This window comes from Globicephala melas, chromosome 15 (genome assembly GCF_963455315.2).
Source record: "Globicephala melas chromosome 15, mGloMel1.2, whole genome shotgun sequence".
In the NCBI taxonomy this organism is placed as follows: domain Eukaryota; kingdom Metazoa; phylum Chordata; class Mammalia; order Artiodactyla; family Delphinidae; genus Globicephala; species Globicephala melas.
Window position 1 is genome coordinate 65,393,152 of NC_083328.1, and position 24,908 is coordinate 65,418,059.

At 50.3% G+C, this 24,908-nt stretch overlaps 1 protein-coding gene across 1 annotated transcript in view; it reads right to left on the reverse strand.

The window, feature by feature from the left end:
* The window catches only part of KIAA1755 (KIAA1755 ortholog), a 42,812-nt gene that overhangs the window by 12,249 nt on the left and 5,655 nt on the right, over positions 1–24,908 (reverse strand). Inside the window, exons 2-9 of the mRNA XM_060285485.1 lie at positions 20,912–21,109; positions 15,911–17,249; positions 15,225–15,422; positions 7,429–7,552; positions 4,801–4,894; positions 3,813–3,896; positions 2,123–2,239; positions 307–405 (exon numbers count right to left, since the gene is read on the reverse strand). Of these exons, the coding sequence (XP_060141468.1) occupies positions 307–405; positions 2,123–2,239; positions 3,813–3,896; positions 4,801–4,894; positions 7,429–7,552; positions 15,225–15,422; positions 15,911–17,249; positions 20,912–21,109 (2,253 nt within the window). The remainder of the gene's footprint in view (positions 1–306; positions 406–2,122; positions 2,240–3,812; positions 3,897–4,800; positions 4,895–7,428; positions 7,553–15,224; positions 15,423–15,910; positions 17,250–20,911; positions 21,110–24,908) is intronic.

The following is a 24,908-nucleotide window of genomic DNA, read 5'->3' on the forward strand; positions in this document are numbered from 1 at the left end:
CTCAACTTCTATACCCTCCTTCCCCATTTTTCTCAATCTTACTTTCACAACATTCAGCATCACTTGTAATGACATGTCCATTTCTGTTTATTTTTCAAATTATGAACTTTCGCACTGTACCATGAGCCCCACGAGGGCAGGGACAAGTCGATTTGCCCCAGGCTGGGTCTCCAGGCCGTGACACATGGTGACGGTCCAGTAAATATCGGTTGAATGAATGAATGAAAACAAAGCCCCTTCACTGCGCCCTTGGTCCATGAAATAAGGGATGTGGTGTGGTTTCCCCACCTAAGGCTCTTGTCTCACCTGCACCCCTCCAGGGGGGTCACCCTTCTCAAACTCCTTGATGGAAGCCTTTAGCAGCGAGGAGGCCTGGCGGAGGTCAGCAAGGAAAGGGTCCAGCTTCTGCAGGAAAGGAGGCCAGAGTGGGGATGTTAGCCTGGGCCAGTGAAGAGGGTGCCTCTCCCCTCCTCCCACCAGGAGGACACGCGGGGTGGTGGTTCTCAAACTTCAGCTGCATCAGAATCCCCTGGAAAGTCAGTTATAAAACAGGCTGCTGAGCCTTCCTCCTGAGTTTCTGGTTTAGTTTCTCTGGGGTGGGGCCTGAGAGTGTGCATTTCTAACAGGTTCCCAGGTGGCCCTGATGCTGCTGGTCCAGGGACCACAGTTTGAGAACCACTCATGCTGGGAATGAGAGAGAAAAAGAGAAGACAGGCCTGACTTACTCCCAGGCCTGTGGGAGAGGGAATAGTAGGAGGGGGTGAGAGGGCAGGGGTAGAGGACATCCTCTCCGGGTCCCACTTCAGCCCAGCTCCACCACTTACTATCTCTGAGGCCTTGGGCAAGTTTCTTAACCTCTCTGTGCCTCTACTTCCTCTTCTGCAAAATGGGATCATTTCCCCATTTCCTGCCTTAGAGGCTTGTGGGAGGACTAAATGGGTTTATTTGTGCCAGGCACTTAGAATAGCACCGATACTCATCCTCATTACCAGTTTTATATGCTGGCTCTATAGGTAAGATTTCATTTAAAGGGAAGGTTTTAAAGCAAAAATATAGTTCAAAGGCCCCTGGATTAATTGGAGGCCTCTGGAGAGGGGAACTGGGGGCCTGTGGGACAAATAGGAAAAGAGATTTTTTTCAGTATATACCCTTTTGTACCATTTGAATTTTGAACACAGGGTCTATTCAAAAATAGACCCAATCTTAAAAAGAAGAGGACCAGGCCGAAAGCAAATAAGCAAACAGCCGCGTTAGACTATAGACCAGTGGTTCTCCATGCATGATGGTTGCGTACCCCAGGGGACATTTGGCAATGTCTGGAGACACTTTTGGTTGTCATCATTTGGAGGATGCTGTTGTCAGAGTGGGTAGGGGCCAAGGATGGTGCTAATCACATGACAGTGCACAAACAGCTCCCCCAGAAAAGAATTATCTGACCCCAAATGTGAATAGTGCTGAAGTCGGGCTGCCCTGGTCTAGAGAAAGCCCTGGGCGGGCAACTATGGGCACTGGTCCTGGTGCGGTTCAAGCCCATAAGCTCCTGTGTGTGGCTGTGGAAGTTGTGCCTATCCTATGCATCCTCATGTGTTAAACTGGGCATGAGGTGCCCCCTCGCAGGGTTGCGGTGAGGAAGGATTGAGGTCACACAGGACAGGAGCCCAGCCCTGGAAGTTTCCTTACTTCCTCCCTCTTACAGAAGGGAGCACATCTGCCTCCCTCACCAGACCCCAAGCTTCCCGAGTTTTGTGTGTCCACAAAGCAGATGTCTGTAAATGTATTTGCAGTTAACACTAACATCACTCTTAGCATGTGCCAGACACTCTTCTAAGCTCTTTACACACATGAACTCAAGCCTCACATCAGCCCCATTTCGTCACTGAGGAAGAGGGCTCCGAGAAGGTGTGTAACTTACCCAAGGTCACACAGCAGAGCTGGGATTGAAACCCAGGACTCCTGGCCCCAGAGCTTGAGCTCTTAGTCACTCCACTCTGCACCCTCATTGTAAACACTTGTTGAATGACTGTCTTTGAACCTGATAAGTTCAGTGGATCCATGGGGCAGGACGGTGAAGGGAGAAACAGAAGGGGTGAGGGTGGGGGGTGAAGGCTGTGATGGTAGATACCTGGAAGAATTGCACCCATTCACCGTGGCAGTAGGGGAAGGGGCCTTCCAGGGCCATGGGCAGCTGGCTGGGGTCCACGTGGCGGCTGAGGGCCTTCAGTGAGGTCAGCACCTCTACCTGCAGACAAAGAAGCAAGTCAGAAGGACCAGGGGACTCAGTGTAGAGACAGATGCTTGAGAAGGTCCTGCCCAGACCCACGCCCCAGCACCACTCCACTTCCCATGGGTAAGACTGGCCTTGGCTTTAAGAGATGGTTTCTGGGCAAGGAATCTTCTCCGGAAACTCTGACAAATCAAAATTGAGAACCACACCCTGGGTAAGAAATGGCAAATAAACAGGATTCGTACTGCCACTGTCCTAGCCTGTGCCCGAGGCAGACATTAATCAATGACGGAACTCCTTCCTTCTGAGCTGGGCTCCTTCCCAGCACAGGTGTCCAGGCAATCAAACAAACAGACTGAAGCTGGCCCATGTCTTGTAACTTCTTTGTAATCATTGTACTGTTCTCTGGAGACCCATCAAGGTACTATCTTCTTGGGGTTGTTGAGAAAGGTCACCAAATCCTAACAGTATCCCCTAAGACGTGGAGCAGGGACTAGGTGACTGCCTCTCCCCAGGCAGTGATGCTTGAGGCTTTATGCTATGAATGGCTCCAGATACCTAAGCTTGGGATGGGGAGAATTCTGTGGCGTTTTGGAGCCCATTTTTCATGCCTGGTATTTAAAGTGTGGTCCATGGACCAGCAGCACCAGCATGACTTAGGAACACGTTAGAATGCAGAATCCCAGCTCCCATCCAGAGCTACTTAATCAGAACCTGCACTTGGACAATCCCCAAGAAATTCATAGGCACCTAAAAGCTTGAAAAGTACATCTCTAGTTTACAATGTGCCTCTTTGTTAACCAGGAGGTAGAAGGAGACCTTTAGAATCATTTCCTGGGGCTTCCCTGGTGGTGCAGTGGTTGAGAGTCCGCCTGCCGATGCAGCGGACATGGGTTCGTGCCCCAGTCCGGGAAGATCCCACGTGCCGCGGAGCGGCTGCGCCCATGAGCCATGGCCGCTGAGCCTGCGTGTCCGGAGCCTGTGCTCCGCAACGGGAGAGGCCACAACAGTGAGAGGCCCGCGTACCGCAAAAAATATATATATAAATAAATAAAATAAAATAATTTCCTGAAACAGGGCAGAGGGCAGGGTGCCCACGCTCGTGACCGTGGTACATGGCAGTGATTAAAGGGAGCTGCAGTGTTCTTTCCCGTGAAGCCCTGAATCAACTTAGCATCTAAGTTGGAGATGCTGAGAGAAACTAGGGAGAGAGATACAGGAGGGGCAAGGTGAGGTGTGGAAACGGCCCCTCTAGCTTGCTGTATGGCCTTGGACCTCAGTTTCCCCATCTGAGAAGAAGGGAGGAGGGGCTGACAAGATGAAGCTTTCAAGTGGGTTTCATGCTGCGCGTAGCTCTCAATCACGTGGTCGTGCCCACCGGGAGCTGCTAGGGTTGCCAGGGAGAAATAATTCTGGGGCTGATTTGGCAATGCTTGCCATGGGGGCTGGGCAGTAGAGTTGTAGCATCCTGGACTCGTATCTAATGGACCTACCCTTGATTATTTCAGGGCCTCTCCTAGCTTGTGAATTCTGCCATTCTTCACCCCAGCTCAGCTCCAGCCCACCTCCCCTCCGCCGCAGCCCTCACCTGGATGTCAGATGCCTCCAGCTGGAGAGCGGCCTCCTGCTCCCCCAGGAAGAGCACAGCACGGATGGAGGTTGGGACCAGAGTCTGTTGGAGAGAATCATTTCAGAGCTGATCCGCCTAGGCTTTCACTGAGCCTCCCGGCTAAGGCGTAGGCAAATGGGCCACAGGGATGGGGTGAGGGTTCCCCATGGCTGGGACCCTTATGCGGTATGGAGGGCTTGGATCCGTATTTGGAGGGTGAGTCAAATGACTTATTGGGAGTCACTGGAAGTCAAGAGAACAGCAGGTCCAAGCTGGACTGCAAACTTCCCAGGTGCCCCACCCACTCTGGGTCTCAGTTTCCCCATCTGTAAAGGGAGAAGGACTTGGGCGTGGAGGTCATGAGGTGAGCATATGCCAAACTTCCATTTACGCTGCTGCCCATGCTGGTGAGTTAGCAATCTCTTCCCTCCCCCATTCTCAGTTCATTGGCTAAGCCTAAGCCAATCAGTATGTCACATTCCCCTGACACAGAGATCGGCTGATGGATGGACAGCTGAGCGAATCTGGGCTAAGGAGACACAAAGAAACTGAGACTTCTGGGAAAAGAATCACTCTTTCCTACCGGACTTAAATGAAAGCCCATATGAAGTTAGAGCTGCAGGGAACCACACTGCCACCAAGAGGGGGACCTGGCTGAGAAGGGCACTCTCCCAGGAGAATGGGAACAGAAATAGGGAGATAGAAACCCGATCTTGGTGGCAATATTTGAGCCCCTGAATCAAGCCATACTTGAAGTTGGGTTTAACTCCCGGACAGTCGAGTCAGATAAACCAATGAATGACCTTTGTCTTTAAGCGTGGCTGGGCTGGGGTTTCTGTTATGTGCAGCTAAGACTCCCTACCTGGGTACCTGGTCTCAGCTCTGAGCCTCTCAGGATCTGTGAATATCCTAAGGCCCCCGGTGCTCGCAAGACTTGCGAGGCTGAGGCTATCCGCCTCCCACTCACCTGGGTGGCCTGCAAGGCACTGACCAGACCAGGATGTGGGGGCTGTTTCCTGGCATCAATCACGACCGCCAGCCCCTTGGTTTTATCTTCAGGCCTGTGGGTGGTAAACAGAATTGACAGTCTTGCTGGATGAACTAGGGCCCTCGAGGGGGAAGGACCTAGTGGAAGGTGAGGGAAACTGGCTGCTAGAAGCCTGGATTTACTGGTGAACTCTTCATCCCATGGGACAAAGTTCCAGTGCCTCCCTGTGCCCCTGACACACACCACTTCCAGGAAGCCCTCCATGATTCTTCTCCAGGCAGAGTCCGTTATTCCCTCTTCGGCACTCCCACAGTACCTCACACAGCTCTCTCTTACACCCTAATAATCATGAACTATAAGTTACTATCCCAGTTGCAGTAGGAGTCACCTAACCTTCATCCACCCCTTTTGTGTGGGCAGAAGGTTCACTTTGTTCAAGAATCCAATTCCCTCCATATAATCACGTCCCCCCTCCGCCAGGGGCTGGTTTCTGATTGGTTGAGGCCCACAGTAGACCCAATTCCCCTGGCCAATGATTGGTTTAGATAGGGAACATGTGACATTTTCTGGCCAATGAGCTGTGAGGGGATGTTTGCTGGGGGCTTTTGGGAAAGATATCCTCTCCGTAAGAAAGTTCTTACAAAGAGACATAAGGCAGAGATATAGACTGATACATTTCCTTAGCAGGTAAGACATTTTGAATTGGAATTAGTTACTTGCAGCCAAAACACCCTCATGGGTTCACAGTGCACTTTTCAGTGATTACCTTAGGATTTTCCAAAGTGGCCCAATTGCAGGACTTGTTAAAATACCAATTCCTCACTGCCACCCCCGCTCCACCCCCCCAAGAAATCTGTCCAGCAGGCTGGGGGTGGAGCCAGGGAGTCTATGCTTCCAAGTGCCCTGACCATTCAGCCAAGTTGGGAAAATAACCCCCAACGGCCTTCAAGCCTTACAACCACCCAGTTCACAGACGAAACCAGAGGTGGCCAGTGCGGGGGTGGAGCTATGGCAGTCACCCGGGCACGCTGTTTCACCTGTCTGGGAGGATAATAATCGTGCGGGCTTCAGGAGGCTGTGCTGAGGACTGATGGATTCATTACTGTAAAGTACTCAGGGACTGCGCAGAGTAACAGGCATGTCAATGTCTGCTGTCATCCCTATCCTGGGGGGGAAACTGAGGTACACGGCGGTGCTATAGCAGACAGTGAGAGGAGGCTCTCGGAGGTGAGGCCAGGGCTCCGACTTCGTGCTCCACACCTCACCTGCCTCTCGCTATGCCCATGCTGGGAGAGAGGTTTATTTCTCCACCTACCTCCACTACCAGCCTGGATGCCCCTAGAGGTCAAGGCCCAATATAGGAGTATCTGGGTCCCTAGCATGGCCCAGCATGAAGTCTGGCCCAGGGCAGGTGCCCAGCAATGGAGTGGAGAAGCCAGCCCAGCATACGAGAACCCCATGCACAGTTCACGCTGCACCTCACCCCCACCTCTTGTGACCACGCTTGGTCCTCAGAGCCCACTTAGTCATCCCCCTTTTTCAGGGAAGCCTCAGAGAGGGGAGGTTACCTCCTACAGGTAACACAGCAAGTTGGTGGGATTCCAGCATTCTGTCTACCATGACACTTAGCACAGAATGGGGGTTTCCATCTCCTCCTCAGACCAGAAAAGCCACTCCACTTTGGACAAGAAGAAAAATCTCAGTGACCAGCAGGTGGTGGTGATGGCTCCTATGGGGTGGAGAAGGTTCCAAAGGGTTCCATCAGTCCCTCCATCCCCTACCCCAGCAGCAGAACCTCTAGGTTGGGATCTATAGCCACAGTCCCAAGCAAACACCACCTCTGAGACCGCTCTGGCTGGGGGCTGGGACTCAGAGGAAAGATGGTGCCTCTTCCCCAGCCAGTGAAACATAAAGTCCGAATGGGGGGGGTGGAGGGAAGGCGAGGTGTTAGAAATCAGCCTGGTCACTCATCACTCATTCATTCTTTTACTCTCTCACTTATTCATTCATTCATCCATTCACCTTTTCCTTCATTTGTTCAAAAATATTTATAATTCATATGCCAGCTCAATTATCACCTCCTCAGAGAAGCCTTCCCTGATTTCTCAATTGAAATTAGTTGCCCCCCCCCCACCCTCTTCTCACTCTACAACAGTGGCTCTCAAAATGTGTCCTCAGCCCAGCAGCATCAGCATCAGGAAACTTGTTAGAAATACATGTTCTCAGTCCTTATCCAGACTTAGTGAATCAGAAACTCTGGGGGTAGGGCCCAGCCATCTGTTTTTACAGACCTCTGGATGATTCTGATGCCTGTTGACTTTGAGAACCACTGATCTACAACATCCCTGTTTTCTTCACCACATTAACACCCCTGAGAGCTGCTTGTCCATGTCTGTTTCTTGCACACCATCCACCTCCCCCGCCAGCCTGTGAACGCCCTGATGGCAGGGACCAAGTCTGTCCTGCTTTCCCCCCAGCATCTGGCTCAGGACCAGCTCTGGAAACAGATGACTGGCTGGAAGGATCTCTCCATCTGCTACCTGGTGCTGGGCTCTGGACTGAGAGGTCAAGGGGGGATGGGGTGGTCAGGCTAGCCCAGCCCCTTACCTGGGGATGGTGCACAGGTAGGAGAACAGCTTGGTGACCTCTGAGGCCGTGCACCATGGTGCCTCCCAGGGCCCCTTGGTGGTTGACACCAGAAGCAGGGGCCGCCCTGCCCTGTCTCGACCTCCTACAGGAGAAAGCACAAACACTGAGAATTTTGGTGGAGCCCCTCTACGGGAACCTGCTCTGTGGCCTCCAAGCCTTTGCCTGTACTGGTCCCTCTGCCTGGAATACCCTTTCTCCCCTCCCCCTGTGAACTCTGAACTCTTATTCATCCCTCAAGACCCAGCTCAAAAGCCACTTCCTCAGAAAAGTCATCCCTGAAACACTCCTCCATGCAGAGGCAGCCTCACCCTCCTCTGGTCACCCTCTGTACTGGGCAACCTGGGAAACGAAGCTCACGGAATGAGCTTTGGGGTCACACAGACATGGGTTTAAGTCCCAGCTTAAACCCATGTTTAAGGGACACACTGACTTGCTGTGTGCCCTTAGGCAAGTCAGTGTGTCTCTGAGTCTCAGTTTCGTCATCTGTTAAGTGGGGAGGATACAATACTGAACTTATGAAGGTATTTTGAAGACTAAATGAAACAGTTCCTGAGAAGCGCTTGACACAGGGCAAGGGCCTAATAAAAAGCAGTTGTTAGAACGATCATCATTTCTGTCCTCATCTCAGCCCCCCGTGTGCAGCCCGTGGCTGCCAGCTCACTATTTATTCTTGCTGACTTCCAGCCATGAGTTCTCCACTGACTATTTCCTGTTCCAGGAATCAGGACAGGGTGCTCCGTGTTCCCCACAGGGGTCAAGAGTCTGAGTCCCAGGGGGTCAGCACAGCCTGTCTACGCTGCGGGGAAGGGGAAGTACGGGGGAAAGAGTCCCAGGCCTCTGGAAACTGAGCCTGTCCTGCACCCTGGGCTCGGAGCCCTGCCCCCCAGAGTCACCTCATTCAAGGCCACCCTGCGATGAGCAGGATCTACTGCATGTGGATACAACCCTCCACAGTGTGTAAGTGTGTGAGACCCTATGTAGCTCATGAAGCCTTGGACAAACTTAACCACCTTCACAAGTGCTGCCTTACACAGGGGTGAAGCCATCTAGAGCATTCTTTCTTTCACATGTTTGAAAATTTTAAAATTTAAAAATTAAAAAATCTACATTTGTATATACATTTTATGCAAAAATATATACATTAATATATACATTTGTATATACACACAAATATATATATTTGTACATATATGTGCATATATATGTATATATATATTTTTATATCCTCTTGATATCATGGGTTTGATTTTTCCTAATATTCATTTATATTAAATTCCAAAAGGAAAACTTTTTGTTGGGGACAATACGGGAAATTTGAATATGAGCTGGGTATTGAGTAGTATTAGGAATTATTTTTAATTTTTTTAGGTGTGCTTAATGACACTGTGGTTATTAGGCAAAATGTCCTTGTAGTTAAGAGATGCACATTAAAATATTTACAGGTAAACTATGAAGATCTGTAATTTACTTTAAAATACTTCAGGAAAAAAAAAAGATGAAACATGCCAAAATGTTAAGATTTATTAAATCTGAGTAATGGGTATGTGGGTTTTCATTATCCTATAGTCTCTACTTTTCTCTATGTTTGAATTTATTCATAAAAGAAAGTTTTTAAAAAGTGAAATAATTAAACCATGAAAAAAATTACATAACTTGCAAAGTTAGAGATGTTTGTACATATCCCTCTGAAATCCTCTCAGGGCCATTGGGTCCCTCAGGTCAGGAAATGCTACATTATGTCCCTGGGCCCATTTTATTGATGAGGAGACTGAGGCCTGGAGAGAGGAAGCAGCTTCCCCGTCTGCCACAGTACCCAACTTGCCAGTTAAGGTGGGGGGTCATGCCTGATTCAGTCCTTGACCCTGGACCACACCGAGAGATGAGCTTTTGTCTGCTGTATTGGAGCTCAATCACAGTTCCAGTGGTGCTACTCCCCTGCTCTAGAACCTTCCATGGCTTCTCATGGCCTCATGCAGAAAGCACAAATTTCTCAACCTGGCACTTAAGTCTCCCCAGGATCTGCACACTCTTCCAGCCTCATTTCATATACTTTGGGTTATGACCTGAATTGTGTCCTCTCCCCCCAAATTCATATATCGAAATCTTAACCCCCTAATACCTCAAAATGTGACTGCATTTGGAGATAAGGTTTTTAAAGAGGTGATTACGTTAAAATGAGGCCATTAGGGTGGGCCCTAATCTAATATGACTGGTGTCCTTATAAGAAGAGGAAATTTGGACACAGACACACATTGGGAAGACCATGTGAGGACACAGGGAGAAGATGGCCATCTACAAGCCAAGGAGAGAGGCTCAGAAGAAACCAGCCCTGCCAACACCTTGATCTTGGACCTCTAGCCTCCAGAACTGTGAAAAAATAAATTCCTGTTGTTTAAGCCCCCCAGTCTATGACACTTTGTTAGGGCGGCTCTAGTAGACTAATACACTATGTCTCTCCTTGTCACCAATGGCTCAGCTGGAATGGGTCATCTGTCACTGCGTAAATTAGCCTGACCCTTTCCCACCTCCCCACCTTTGTTCACACTGTTCCTTCTGCCAGAGGTTCCCTTCCCTGTCCCCTCTCCATCTGGTGAAACTCTCCTCAGCTTTCAAAGTCCAGCTGAGATGCCACCTCCTCCAGGAAGACATCCTCCCTGCCCTCTAGAGAGACCTTTCTCCCACCCCAGGTTCCCCCAGCAAACCTAGGCCTCTTTTAGATCCTGCAAGACTGAGGGCTCCTTAAGGGTGTTCACTGGCTCAAACTCTTTATATCCCAGTGCTCAGCACAGGACAGGAGCCAATAATCAATGTCAGGAATTGACCAATGAATAAATGGTCAGAGTGGGGCCTCTCAAACTTTGTTGTGCTAGGGATCTTGCTACAATGCACACTGTGGTCCAGCAAGTCTGAGATTCTTCATCTCTCTCTAGCTCCACGTGATGCTGATGTATCTGATCCCCAGACCACACTTAGAGTAGCAAAGGGTTCAAGCACTCAGGACATTCCATACTGGGACACAGTGACCAGTTCAAGTGTCTGGTCCCCCCGCCAAGCTCTGCCTGGCACAGGGCTCTGCACACAGCCAGGGCCGGCTGAGCACGCAAGATGCCGTCTGAGTGCACTGCAGTGATGGACAGCTGTCCACCTGATCTGCTTACACCTGGAAGGCCCCCTTGCCCCAGATGCTACCCCGTCTGACAGCTGGTGCCAGGAATACCATCGTTAGCACCTCAGAGCCTGGCTGGAAGCTGCGCTGTTCACATTGGGTTATGATCTCAGGAAGAAATGGAGACAGCAGGTTGGGAGGTGGTGGGTGGTGTTACCCAAAGGCACTGAAAAACTTGTTGTACCTTCTAAAGCACTCCCTCCAAGTCTTGGGTGGGGGGAATGCTAGTAATTTAACTGGCAAGCAATTTTAAAATATTTAAATATACATTTTTATATGAAAGTGCAAATATAATTCTTAATTATAAGAATTATAATAATGTATAGAAATTTTAAAGACAAAGATTTTAAAGATATGTACAGAGCAACTGAAAGCTCAGGGTGAGGTCTCAACCCCTGGGACCCTGTTCCCTCTCTTCTGCATCAGGGGCTTTTTGTGAAAAGCCCTCTGCATAGGCTCTGTGCCTGTGGTTGGCAGACTCATGGCTCCAGAGATGTCCATTCTGGAATCCCCAGAGCCTGTGGATGTGCTAGCTTACCTGGCAAAGGGACTTCACAGATGTCACTAAGGTAGGACCTTGAGATGGGGGAGATAATCTAGGCCTAGATTATCTAAGTGGGCCCAATCGAATCACATGATCCTTAAAAGTAGAGGCCCTTTCCTGGCTTCAGCCAGTCCGAGAAAGATATCAAGATAGATGAAGGGTCAGAGGGATGTGCTGTTGCTGGATGTGAAGGTGAAGGAAGGGACCACAAGCCAAGGAAGGTAGGCAGCTTCTAAAAGCTGGAAAAGACAAGGTATGGATTCTCCCCTAGAGTATCCAGAAAAGAACACAGTCCACTGACACCTTGATCTCAGCCCAGCGAGATCTGGGCTTTCTAACCTATAGAGCTGTAAGATATTACATTTGTGTTTTTTAAAGCCACTGAGTTTCTGGTAATTTGCTATGACCACAATTGGAAAGGAATATGTAACTCCCACCCTCAGAATGGGAGCAGTCATTCACACCTTAGTGCTGATTAGTCTCTTTCCGGAGAACAGATCTTTGTGGAAAGTTTGGAGCTGAAGGGACCTGAGGAGAAGAAAGGAGGCAAGGAGGTGAGGGAAAGATCCTAATAGGGAGCCTGGGATGCCTGCTTCACACGGACTCGCCTGGAGCAGATCTTGATCTTGGAGCACAGACTTTGGGGACTGTTTCCGCTACAAGGAAACTCCAATGGAAGCAAAGAGACCAGTGAGGATACTACTGTAATAGGCAAGCAACTATGCTGGTTTGGCCCTGGGTGGTGTGAAGTCATCAAATTCTGTATATAATTTGATGGAAGAGTTGACAGGACTTGCTAACAAATTGGATGTAGGGTGTAAGAGAAAATCCTCCAGGATCTAGTGTTCTAGGAAAGATTAGAAGGCTGGGAAGGGTGCAGGGGGTGTGAAATCAGGAGTCCACCTTTGGTCATGTTAAGTTAGAGATGCCTGTTAGACATCTAAGTAGAAACATCAAGTACACGGATGGATAGATGAGTATGGAGTTCATGGGCAGAGTCCAGGCTGGAAAAATAAATGTGGGGGTTATCAGTGTAGAGACAACACTTAAAACAAATATTCACCAGTGAGATGGGATGAGATTGCCAAGGAAGTGAGTCTAGGGGTAGAGGAGAAGGGGTCCAAGGACTGAGCTTTGGGGAGCCTCCAATGTTTCCAGGTTGAGACCTGAGGAGGAGGCAGCAAAGGAGGCTGAGAAGGTGTGGCCGGTGAAATAGGAAGAAACCCAGGTGAGAGTAAAGATTGAAAGACAAGTTGAGAAGGCCTTTCAGTAAGGAGGGAGCAGTCATCTGTGTCAAATGCTGCTGATGGGTCAAGGATGATGAGGACTGAGAATTGACGATTGGATCTAGAAACATGGAAGTCATTGGTGACCTTGAAAAGACCTGCTCCAATGTCAAGGTGGAGCAAATACTCTGATTAGAGTGAGTTGAAGAGAGACTAAGAGGAGAGGAGGTACTGAGATATGGAGCACAGACAACTCCTATGTGGGGTTTTGATGTAAAAGAAAGATGAGAATAGGGGCCTAGAATGGGTCATTCCAAGCTGGGCACGCTCCTGTGCTGATGGAAATGGTCCAATGGAGAGGAGGAAAGGTGATTACGTAGAGAAGAGAGGAGAATCTTGCCAGAGGGATGTCTTTGAGTAGCTAGGGAGATGCAGTGCACCAGTGGAGGGATTGTTCCCTGTATCTGGAATAGGATGCTGAGGGGGTGGGTACCGATGCAGGTAGGTAGCTAAATGGGGTGGCAGGAGTTTGTGGACGTTCCTTTTGATTGTTTCTACTTGCTCAGTGAAACAAGAAGGAAGGTCATCAACTGAGAGAAGGCTGAGGGAGATGGTGGTGAAGGTCAGAGGAGGGAGCAGGTGTGAAATTATCATTCAGGAAGGACAGTGGGGGCACCTTTCAAGACTCTGGAAGAGTAACAGGATCCATGGGCACCAGTGGTACCCACTGGAGGCCAGTGATCAGGAATCAAATGGGCAACCAGTCGGTGTGGTTATGCGGACTTTCTGGCTTCGTTCAGCTGTAAAGGTGCAAGGGGGGGAAGCAGGCAGAGAGTTGGATTTAACTGAGGTTGGGATTTCTCCAGGAAAGTACGAAGGCAGAAGAGAAAGGCAAGGGAGATGAGAGTGTTTAAAAGGAAGTGATCACATTGATGAACCATGGAATGCAGGCTGGGAAGGAGGAAGTGGGGACATGATGGAGGGTGGGGAGGGACAGTGAAAAGGTGGTTGGATCAATGGGTTGAGAGTTCTGGGGGACAAAAGGGCTATTAAAATTGAGGTAATGTGCGATCTGGGAAGAGAGACATAGTAATGAGGGAGGGAGCAGTGAGTTATGGGGGACGGCCATGGGAGGAGTAGCTGGGGTAATGAGGACAAGATCGCTGATGAAGAGGAGGTCGAGGAAGGGAATGGAAAGAACGTCCATGTGGAGAATGTTCATTCACTCCGATATTTTTGAGCACCGACTATGTGCCAGGCACTGTTCGGGCACTTGGGACCCATCAGTATATGTTGCAAGCCAAACAAATTACAAGAGAGTAATTGTGGAAAGAGTGACAGCGAGTCAAGTCCAATCTGCTTCCTCTCCTTCTCCTCTTACACAAGGAGGAGCATGAGGCTCAGAGAGGGCAAGTGACTCTTCCAAGGTCACACAGGGAGCTAGGGGTAGAGCTGGAACTGGAATGAAGGCCTCCAGCCTCTAAGAACAGGGACTTTGACGTATAAAACCTGAGCTCCTGTAACATGACAGCCCTAAAAGGATCATGAGATTCTGTGTACATTAATATGGGAATAAACAGCATGAGCTTCAACAACGATGACCAAGAAGATGACAGACGATGCTCCCCAAAGCTTCGAAATGACAGAGCAATGTCCCCACAGACGTGTCCTGCAGAGATTTAGAAGTCTATGAAGTAAAAGAGAATTGCAGAACAGTCAGTTCCCAGAAAGCACAGTGGTTTCTCTTGCTGCCAGAACTTTGCACATGCTGTTCCCTCAGCTTGGAACACCATTCCCACCACTTTACATGGATAACACCTACTCATACTACAGGACTGAGCTTCACATTACTTCCTCCACCCCAAGCCTGGGCCAGGGGCCTCATCTGTCCTCCCACAGCCCCCTGTACTGCCCCACAGTCACAATTTCTTTACACTGTATTGTAATAACCTGTTGAATTTTCTCCACCACTAGAATATAGGCTTCCTGAGGGCAGGCTTGGTTCCCTGCTGAATCCTCAGTGCTAAGCCCAGGGCGTGGCACACAGTGGTGCTCAATAAATATTAATTGCAAAGATGAATAAATATTAAACAGGAGTGATAATGCTCTCAGTATTGGATGATGTTAATGCCCAACCGGACCCCTTCCTCAGGCCAGAGCACCCATCCCCCAGAGACTGTAATTATTGGCTGTAAACTGGCTTAGAGATGCCCCCTTGTCTGAAGAATTGCCCTCAGTTGAACTGGATCATGGGCTCACCTGCATCCCCATCCCAGGATCAGGCTACAGTTGATGACTGACAGATCAAGGGGTACAAAAGTCAGCCCCTGAACCTTAAGATGGAACCATCTCTGTGATGGAATTCATGCTCCAGGAACCGGCCCCCCATCCCCCATCCCCCGCCCTGGGGAATCAGGCCACATGCAGGCTTAGCTCCTCCCTTGCCCTGCCCTGCTTCCCTTCTCCCCTTCCCCTGAGAGCAACCCTCAGTAAAATAAATCACTTTTTCACAGATCCCTGTCTTAGGCTCTGCTTCTAGGGAACCTGACCTAAGACATCCACCTGGACGGCCTCGCTGAAAGTAAGATGGAAGGATGGATGGATGGATGGATTGCTAGAAAGTGCTTTAACCTCCTTCATTGGAAACTTATGGAATCTGAGTCCCAGGGAGGCTTGATCCAGCACACAGGCCTCTAGGACTTTCCCTGCCTCCCCTATACCCACCCGCATCTGAGGGTACTCAGGGACCCCAGCCCCATTCCCCGTCCCCACAGCTCTCTCCCCTCCACCTCCACTTGCCCCTACAATCCCTGAGGACCTGGCAGGCATGCTATCCTGGAATGGAAGATGTCCATGCTCAGAGCCCCAAACCTGGGCTCGGGCCCTGGGGGCTCCTCATTCAGAGCGGGGCCTTTTTCTGGAGGGCCTTCAGAAGCTTCTGGGAAGCCAGCCTTTTCCTCGGTCAGTGGGTCTGAGTCAGCGTCTGGGCCAGATGTTTTGGTCTGAGTTGTTCCAGCTGGAGAAAAAAAACAACAAAGAGTGTTAAGCAGAAGATGGATTTTCCCAGGGAAAATGTTTTCTTTTTCACTTTCTAATAGTAACAGCTTACAATATTGATCTCCTTCTATGGGGCAGGCATTGTGCTAAGCTCCTTACTTCTGGTGTGTCTTTGACCCTCAAAACAACTTGAGGGGGCAGACGAGATCCCCATTGTATAGACAGGGAGACCTGGACTTAGAGAGGTTACGTCCTCGATCAAGGTCACCCAGCTAGTGCGTGGCCAAGCTGGGGTGCAGACTCAGGCCATCTCAACACAATCACAGAACCTTGCTCAATTCCAGGCCCATGAGACCTCAAGCCTTTTGACATGCCACCCCATGCTCTAAATCCCTGAGACTGATCCAGCCCAGGTGGGTCTCTGCCCCTGACAGCCTGTGCCACCTTGTCACCTGATCACATGCAGAGAACAGTTCCCCTGTTCAGCTGAGTGAGTGGGCAACTTACCTTTCCCCAAGCACTTGCCTCGGTTGGGTTTGGGAGAGTAGAGTGAACACAAGACTTTCCAGGGCCCGTCATGCTGGAACGAGGCTTTCTCCTGAGTCACAGGGCCTTGCCTCTGCCACTTTAAGAAAGAGAATTTGAGCCCAGGAGTGGGGGAAGTGTTTTGACAGGGCCTGGCCACAGGCTTGGGAAGTCTCGCATTTTCCTGTTGGGTCCTCTCTTCCATCTTGGTTGCAGGGGCTGGAGAAGCAGGAGGGGAAGCTGGGCGCAGCTGGGCAGAGGTTGCTTGTTTTGGTCCCGGATTGAGCTGGACTATATTCTCTGAGTCTCCCAGAGGTCCCTGTGTCTTGGAGGGAGCTGACTCTTCTGAGACACCTGGCCCGAGGCCAGAGGCACCATGCAGTGGGTTTACAAGGACGCTGAGGTAGGGCTCTTGGGGCTGGTGTTCTGAGTCTTGGGTGGGAACTTTATGATTAACCTTTCTCCTCAAGTCGCAAACACAGGGTTTCTCCCCCGAACTTGCTGGCTTCTCACAAGTCCATTTTTCCAAGGAAGGCCCCCCATTGGCCCCTGAGAGAGGCAGTATCCTTTGAGAGAAAGGGATTTCCTTAGTTCCAGATAGCTCCTCCTGTGCGCCAAAAGGAAACCCACTGGATGTCTCCACCTCCTTACTGGGAGACCCTCCTCGGTTCTCTTGGGAAAAGTCCAGGAGAGCCACATAATCTCCCTCCAAGTCCTGGCTGGCCACTTCGTCCACCCCGAAGCCCACCTCCCCAGGCCCAGCTTGCTCCACTTTGATGAGTCCTGGATACTTGTCCCCATGTGTCCTGCCCTTGCCCTTGGCCAAACTCTGGGCAAGCAGCACCGGGCTGCCTGGGGACCTGGCCTGGTGCAGCTCTTGGGGGCTGTTCAAATCCAGTGCTTCTAATTGAAGGGATCTCCAGGCTGGGGAGAGGATATTTACTGCTTGGGGTCTGTCATCCACAAACTCTGGGCTGGTTATTTTGGTCCAGGGCACAGGGGCAATCCCATCTTCTGAAGCTACCAGGCAGTTGTGTAAGGGACTGCCCTCAAGGTCACTGTTGATGGCCTCCAGCCAGGCTTGGGTGAAAAGTATAGGGTAGGATGACTCAGGAACAGGCTTCGTGTCCACTGTGTGGAGGTCCACAGAGAGGCACTTGATCATGATGCAGACGGACTGCTCCTCCCGGGGCTCAACTTGGAGGTAGAAGTCACCTTGGCGCAATAAGAGGGGATTGAGGGATGCCAGGTGGACCACAACCTCATCCCGCAGGCACAGAGGCCAGCCTTCATGCAGGAAGAGGTGGTGTGAGTAGGGGGTCTGCAAAGAGAAGGGGCTGGCATCAGAGAATCTGGCCCTGAAAACCCCGCCCACGGGTTTGCTTCCTTCCCTCTCCCAGCAGGAACCCTGAACGGGTCGGGGACTCAGGTGAGGCAAGAAAGGTGCCTAGGACACAGCATCCAAGGAGGCTCCACTCTCAGCATCCTGCAAGTCACACAGCCCCAAGAGGCAGCGCCTCCTTCAATGTTGTGCCTCGCACGCCTCTTGCTCACCTTAGTCCTGGCCCTGACCTTGAAAATACTTGCTAGCCTACTGGGCCAAAGGAGAAAAGCTCTGAGTGCCAGGCGCCAGTTAGCAAGCACCTTTCCCACGAGGATCGTCCTGCTGGCTCCCTTCTCCTCTCCACCTATCAAAACTTCTCTCAAGCCAGCTCAAGCTAAACCCTCCCCTTTAGGGCCAGGGAGACGTGGCTTCCGAGGTCTGAATCACTAATTTGTGCAAATGACTTAACTTCTCTGAGTCTCAATTTCCCTATTTGCAAATAGGAATAATGATACATAGTGGTATTATTGGGTTGGTATGAGGATCGAGTTAGATTATAAATACATTTATGTTTTTTTAAAAACCAACACAATGCATAACATATAATAAGTAGACGTTCAATAAATACTATTTCCCTCTCCCTTTGACAATATTTACCTTTTGAAAAACTGTAGGATTTTCAATCTTTAAAAAACGTTACTTACTGCCTTTATTCCATTCTCTAATTTGTAAAGTAGAGAGATTACAGAGTGAAGTAGAAACACTACTAAGTGAGAAGTTAGGAAATCTGACCCTGCCACGAACTTGCTGGATGGCCCTGAAAAATCATTCCGCTCTTCTGGGTCTGAAAGTCAGACCCAGAATATTTATCTGTTTGTTTATTATTTATTTATTTCCCATTAGCAGTTAACAACACGGCAGGTGAGGCTAAACAATAAAAAAATTTAAACAGAGGGTGCCAGCAATTCTCTACACAGGTAGACACAGCAAGTCATCCTGGGGCCTCTCCAGGGGGCTGTCAGGGCTGTGCAGACCCAGTGTTCAACAGTGACACTACGTGGCAACAACAGAAACGACAGCTCCACCGGACTGCCAACAGGTCTTTCTCTACCTGACTTTTGGAAAAGAGTCTGATCTGATTCCTACAGATTGAATAAGCCCTGGATAATCTCATATAATTTGCATGTGTATATAGGAGACCTCCAGGGGGTGACACTAAACTTCCTGTTAATTAAGCAGGTGCTTCCTGGAATTATTAATTGGGGAAATAATGTGATCTGACCATACTTGTACCTACCATGTTGATAAACCAGTTCATTTCAGTTACACTGCAGATTCGGCTATCTCCAAGAAGTTTCATATCCATAAACCCCACGAGTCTGTGTTACTCCAGCCTTTCCACATAGCCTTCTGCTGTTTACAACATCCTTTCCGTCACCTTCTCAGTGAACGAGACGAAACAGTCCAGAGGTATTTTGCAAATAGCAAAGCACCATAGAAATGACTGTTACGATCATCTTATTTGACACTCAGTAACTCAGTGGTGCAGGCAGTTCAGGAAAGTTCCTCAACTTTACAGATGAGGAAACCGAGGCTAAAGAATTGCCTCATGGTCACACAGCTGAAAAGTAGCGAAAGCAGGACTTGGGCCTAGACTTCCACATTTGGAGTCGGCTGTATCTGTCCTTAGTCCCTCCAGACCTCATTGATGGTGGCTGTCTGTCTGGGTGCTGGTGGTTATAAAGGCAGACTTTGAGGCTGGCCCATTCTTATTTCAGAGGGAGAAAGGAGACAGTGGGAAAGTAACAGCCAGCAGCTACTGAGCAATTACTTCATGCCAGGCTCTGGGCTAAGCTGTGTGTATCATCTCGGTGAGGTACATACATCCTGTGTTATTAACATTCCCACTTCCTACATAAGAAAACTGAAGCTCAGAGAGGTGACATAGATCCCCCAACTTCATAGTGATGGAGACTGGATTTGAACTTGGGGCATCTGACTCCTGAGGGCATACATGAATCCCACGCTACTACCCCCTGCTCTGAGACGACACGAATTCACCTATAATTACGATTAAAGTTAAAGATAATTGGAAATAAAGAAATCTAAATGTTGTGACCCTTGTCCCTAGAAGAAATGGGGAAAGAGGCAGTGCAAATGCAGTTTTAATGGCCAAATAAAGGAAGCAGGCAGTTGTACAGCTTGTCAGGGAGAAGAAATAAGGATGGGGAGGATATGGCTTAAATGATATCAACATGGATATGTGGAAATTGGCTGCAATGTTTCAGTGAGACTCTTCCTTCTCCTAAAAGAACAGCAAATGTGTATGGAGCTATTTCTGTGTGTCAGGCACTGTGCTAAGTAGCTTAAATGAATGATCTATTTCCTTCCAGTACCAACCATCTCTAATTCTGGCTCCTAAGCCTGAACTTTTAGCTGCTACATTCAATTTCTTTCTATCACTGAAATGACGCACACGGTCCCTCTGCTTATCTGTCCTCCCGATGTGCCAGGTCCCCGACAGGCATGAGCAACTCAGGAAAGGCTAGTAGGACCTAAGATGCTGTTAGCGATTCTTGACGCTGGGGCAGTAGGGGTGGGCACTGAATAACAGAAGAGTAGGGCAGAGTCAGCAACTCTGTGAAGGGTGTGGGTAAGTTCTAGCAGTGGGCATCTGAGGCTTTGGTCTCCAAAGGCCTCTCCCCACCCTTTCTTAAAACAGTCTCCACCCTCTGAGCTTAGAGGTAGGCGTATGACTCAAGAGTGGCCAATCCTGGTATCCCATTCCTCTGGCTGCAATAATTGGTCCAAGCATGGACACAGGATCCAAGCCTGGCCAATCCTGGTACCCCATTCCTCTTGCCACAGTGATTGGTCCAAGCAGGGACACAGGAGCCGAGCCTGGCCAATCAGGATCCTTCCTTGTGATTTTTCTATCTGCAGCCGATGCGGAGGAGTTCATTTTCCTCTCCAGAGTAGGATTTTGATCCTAGTACTGCCCTGGGCTCCAGCCTTGGGAAACACCTAGCCTGTAAGAATGATTCCGGCAAGCAGTAGAAGCAGAGACAAGAGACAGAAAGAGTCCTGGAGGAGTTTGATCAGCGGAACATCTCGGGCCTTGGTCCGAATCACCCTGTCCTGGTCTGAGTAAGGATCTGTCATTTGCAGCGAGTGAGTCCTGCCTAAAACACTTTTCTTTTCCCTTTGCCTCAGGAGAGGCCTCCCTGAGATCTGGGTTGAAGGAGTCTCCAGGGAAGAAAGTGAGAGTCCTGATGCCACAAGGGCTCCAGGGAAGGTCTAGGACATTCTCTACTATTTCCATTGGAGCTGCAGCACTTCAGCCAATACAGCCAGGTGATGCCCACAGTGCCAGTTCCTGGGGGCCAGAGAACCCACAAGGCTGGCCTCCCTCCCTGTTAGTCAAAGTGCAAACGTGATTGACTCCTAGATGTCAGAGCGTAAAGGGCCAAGTGACCTTCCTGTCCATTTGTGGGGCTGAAGTGTTTTTTGGAGAAAGTAATGACACCTGAAAGCCATCCCACGTCCCCAGTTCATGCCCTTCAACAACACACTCGCCAGCCCACCTCCTTCTCTGCTCACCTCCAGCCCCTGGCCTTCTGGGAGAGCTTGTCCCCTGCTCCCACATCCCTCTGACTTACACAGGCTGCTTCGCGCACTTGTTCACACAGGCGCTTGGCAGGGATCAGGAAATCCAGGAGGAAGTTCAGTCCATCGCCCCGGAAGTCAGAATCCAGGAGACGGAACACCTGACCCAGGATGGTGGGTGCTGTGGCCTCAAAAGGGGGATAGAGGCCCGCCAGGGCATGCTGGATGGCGGCATCCAAGGAGGGGGGGTCCTGTGGGGGACAGGAGGAGAGGATGAAAAGTGACAGTAGCAATAATAATAAGGGTAGCGGCCACTTCCTCTGACCTTCCTGACCTCAGATAACTAAGGCTCCTGCTAACTCTGAACTCCGCTGCTACACCCTCCCACTCACACACCCCCTTCAGCCACATTGGCCTTCTTTCCTTTTCTTCAAACATACCAGGCACAATCCCATCTCAGGGCCTTTGCAGCCTTTGGCTGTTCCCTCTGCCTAGAATACTCCTCCTTAAGACATCCTCACTCCCTCACCTCCTGCAGATCTTTGCTCAAATGTCATCCGCTGATCCAAGGTGGAGTAGAGGAACAGGGGAAGGCACCCAGGTCAGGGCCAGAGGGAAAGGAGAGGTCAGCATCCCCAAATGTCGCCACCTGGCTGACCTGCAGACGTGCACACCTGCAGTTTGAAGCTGAGCCACCAGCAAAGCCCAGCCTAGATGAGACAAGCCCCAGTCCACATGCAGACACATGAGTGATAATGAGTGATTGCTGTTTTATACCAGTCAGTTGGGGTGGTTTATTACACAGCAGTAACTAACTGATACACGTTGATATGATGGATGCGAGCTCCATCTTCATCCATCCAGGATGCCTCCTCTAGATGTTTACGGGGCACAGGCCATCCATACATAAATCTAACTCAATACCCTCCTAAGCTTACCCTTCCCCCCACATCCCTACCTTAGTGATTGCCTCCCCATCCAGTCAGACTCCTAAAGCAGAAATCTGCCCATCATCCCGCCCCTTCCTCCTGCCTCTCCTGCCCACAGACAACCCTCACCACATCCTAAACAGTCTTCTCCCCTCCATCAGCTCACCAGCCCACTCTCTCTGCTCTGTTCGCCTGCCCCGCCCAGATCCAGGCCCCCATCACCTCTTCCACTGAATCACCTCCTCACTGTTTTCCCTTCTCTAGTCTCCCTCCTCTCCAGCATTTCTCCACCAGGACCCCAGGGTGATCTTTCTCAAATGCAAATCTGGCCTTGTCAGTCTCCTGCTCAAAGGTTTGACACTGCCTTCAGAAAGCACCTGGCCACACCTCCAGCCTCACTGCTCTCCCTAGGCTTCTGCCACTATGACACACACGTTCCCTCCCTTGCCTCCAGGACTTTGTACATGCTGTTCCTTCCTCCAGGGATGCCTTCTACTTCCATTCCCACCAGGCTAACTCCTCATTCTGCTAGATCCAGGTCACCCCTCATCTCTTCTAGGAGACTTTCTCTGATCTCCCACTCCCACCCTAGCTGGGTCAGGTGTCCTCATTTCTGGGCTCCCATGGCAAATCCCACGCTGATTTTTGTCTCCCTCGGTGGACCCCGGGCTCCCTGAGGACAGGAGTGGTAAGCAGAATAATGCTCCCCCCCGCCCAATGCCCACATCCTAATCTCTGGAACCTTACATGGCAAAGAGGAATTAAGGTTGCAGATGGAATAAAAGTGGCTAGTCAGCTGGCCTTAAAGTAGGGAGATGATTCTGGATTATCCAAGTGAGTCCAATGCAATCACAAGTGTCCTCAAAAGGAGAAGAGAATGCAGAAGGGGTGAGAGTCAGAAGGAAAGGTGACTGTGGAAGAAGCATCAGAGAGAGGCAATGCTGCTGGCTTTGAAAACGAAGGCAAAGCCAAGGAATGTGGGCGACTCCTGGAAGCTGGGAAAGGCAAACAGGTTCTCACTGAGAGCCTCCAGAAAAGAAAGCAGCCCGGGCTTCCCTGGTGGCGCAGTGGTTGAGAGTCTGCCTGCCAATGCAGCGGACACGGGTTCGAGCCCTGGTCCGGGAAGATCCCACATGCCGCGGAGCAACTGGGCCCGTGAGCCACAACTACTGAGCCTGCACGTCTGGAGCCTGTGCTCCGCAACAAGAGAGGCCGCGACAGTGAGAGGCCCGTGCACCGCGATGAAGAGTGGCCCTCGCTTGCCACAACTAGAGAAAGCCCTCGCACAGAAACAAAGACCCAACGCAACCAAAAATAAATAAATAAATTTAAAAAAAAAAAAAAAAAAAAGAAAGCAGCCCATCAGCACCTTGATTTGAGCCCAGCGAGGCCCACGTTGGACAGCTGGTCTATAGAGCTGCAAGATGACACATTCACGCTGCTGTAAGCTACTACCTTTGTGGTCATTAATTTCAGCAGCAATGGAAACTAACACAGCCGGCAGGGACTCCTATTCTTCTAGGGTTTTCAGTGCCTGGCACGATATAGGTGCTCAGTGAGGTGGAGGGATAAATAAAGTGTCCCTCTCTGAACCACACCTTTTCCATCTGTAAAATAGGCAAGTGGGACAAGGCCAGAGGGTCCCAACCAGGTGTGGTACTAGGATCCAAGGGTTGTGATTTTCGACTCTTAAAAAAGCCTGATGAAAGCCATTCTGGTTGCCCCAGACTGGCTGCAAGTTCTGAGTCTATCTATCGCTGAAGGATGTAAAGGAAGATGAGAATAAACAAGAATCCGGCATAAAGGGAGCTTACTTAGAACAGAAAAATCACGTTTTATAAATGAGGCCCCTGGAGACAGGGAAATAAAATAAAGACTTGGAGGGAGAGGAAGAGAGCCTGTCTCCATCCCAGAAAGATTCTAATGCCAGGCGGCTGTAAAATCGGAGACGCTGGTCCAGGGCATTTAGACAAATGTTGGTGTCACTGCTGTGTCCCCAGCACCCACACAGAGCTGAGCACGAGTAGGTCCTGCATCGCTATCTATAGAATGAATATATGAATGAAGGAATGAAGGAATGTCTACAGCCCCCATTCTGAAGGAAAGAGGGTCCTGGCACCGTCATTGGTAAGCCCAGACACAAGGGTGACCCCCATAATAATGACAGTTTCGGGGTGTCTGCTATTCACCAGGCCCTCTACTCACATTCTCTTTCTTGGCCACACAACCATCCTAGGGGCAAAGTAGGAACATCCCATTCTACAGATAAAGAAACTAAGACGCTTTATCTGGTCCAAGATCACAGAGAAGGGGAGAAAGACAGAGCCAGGATCCCAACGCAGGTCTGGACGGGTCAAGTCTACCCTCTGCCTCTGTCCCTGGGTGTCTGCCTTGGGGCCACCACCAGCCACCAGCCTTGGAGGCGGCCTTCCCAGCTGTCTATCCTGCACTGTTTCAAGTGGGGCCCAACAATGATGTTTACCTCTCACAGACCAAGGCTTGCAGCCTGGAACGCCTTGGCTTTCGCACACTGGCTCAGCTGGCCGCACACTGTAACCATATAAGGGGCAGCCAGTAAAAAGGAAGAACATTCCAAGTCAACGGGACTCCGAGCTCTTGGCCAGAGCATTACCTGCTACAGGCCTGAGCCCCAGGGGCTCATAAGCGGTCCAAGTATTGGGGGAAGCACACGGTGACGAGGCCCAGGCGGCTGCAGGGAGGAAAGCTGGCTACTCTCCACTCAAAATCAAACGGGCAGCCCAGCCCAGGACCACAGGAACCCAAACACCATCGGCCAGACGTGGGCCCCTCAAAATGATTTCCGTGAAACTTAATCGACATGTTTCCATTCCTCCCCCATGAGCGCAGCCCAGCCGGGCCTTTAACTGTTCCTCGACAGGAGCTGAGGCAGGAGATGGTGTGAAGCTGAGAAAGAAGTGGGTGTCACAGGCCAGAGCCAGTCTGAAGCCCTTCAGCCCCCTCCCCTGCGACTCAGGGCCAGAGATGGAGCCCACCAAGGGGGCTGGCACCTATATGATGCTCACAGACCTTCTGGACTGACCCAAGGAACCTTGTATGGTGCCAAAGGGCACAGAAGAGTGTCTGTTCCCAGCAGTCCTGT